Source organism: Eimeria mitis, genomic scaffold (assembly GCF_000499745.2).
Source record: "Eimeria mitis Houghton genomic scaffold, Emh_scaff565, whole genome shotgun sequence".
In the NCBI taxonomy this organism is placed as follows: Eukaryota; Apicomplexa; class Conoidasida; order Eucoccidiorida; family Eimeriidae; genus Eimeria; species Eimeria mitis.
Genome location: NW_013573908.1, coordinates 6,992 through 7,614, shown reverse-complemented (window position 1 = coordinate 7,614; position 623 = coordinate 6,992). Strand labels below are relative to the sequence as shown.

The 623-nt window shown below is 50.6% G+C and overlaps 1 protein-coding gene across 1 annotated transcript in view; it reads left to right on the top strand.

Moving 5' to 3' along the window:
• Window positions 1–555: 555 nt before the first annotated feature.
• Window positions 556–623, top strand: part of EMH_0016380 (uncharacterized protein) — a gene marked incomplete at both ends in the record, with an annotated part of 1,994 nt that continues 1,926 nt past the window's right edge. Inside the window, one exon of the mRNA XM_013500627.1 lies at window positions 556–623. Within this exon, the coding sequence (XP_013356081.1) occupies window positions 556–623 (68 nt within the window).

Here is a 623-nt window from a genome sequence, read left to right as displayed (position 1 = left end):
TTGAATAGTTATCCTCAACTCAATACAATTTTATTTGCGGCATTAGTACCTTATGAATCTGAGAGGGACGCAGAAGGACGGCAGTGCACTGGGCGAAACCCCCAGCAGCAAGCGGTGGTATTCCTTCTTCTTTCACATCAGATTTAGTTTTTATAACTTAATAATAGAATGAAATAAATAAATCAATTTATTTCTTCGTCAGATTCAGCAGCCTGTGGCTGCGCGTGGTGTGCGTCTGCGCAGTTGTTGTTGCTGCAGCAGCAGCAGAGAAACTGTTGCAGCACAAAACAAAGCAGCTGCTGCCTCCTTCTAGTGTTTCTCCTTCTCATGAAATGTACAAAAACAGTAAAAGAGACAGATCACCCAGCTGCAGCAGCTGCAGCAGCTGCAGCAGCCGCAGCGGTCGCAGCAGCAACAATACGCCAAAGCTCACATCCAGTCCCTCGCGGGGCGTGCATGTGCCCCCCACAACTACAGCAGTAGCTGCAGCAGCAGCAGCAGCAGCAGCAGCAGCACCCGCTTCATCTGCTGCTGCAGCAGGAGCTGAAGATGCAAATGTCTCTACCAAGGCTCATCGCCCCACCAGACGTTCGCGATCAAAGCGAAGCCGCAAGGAGCAGCCT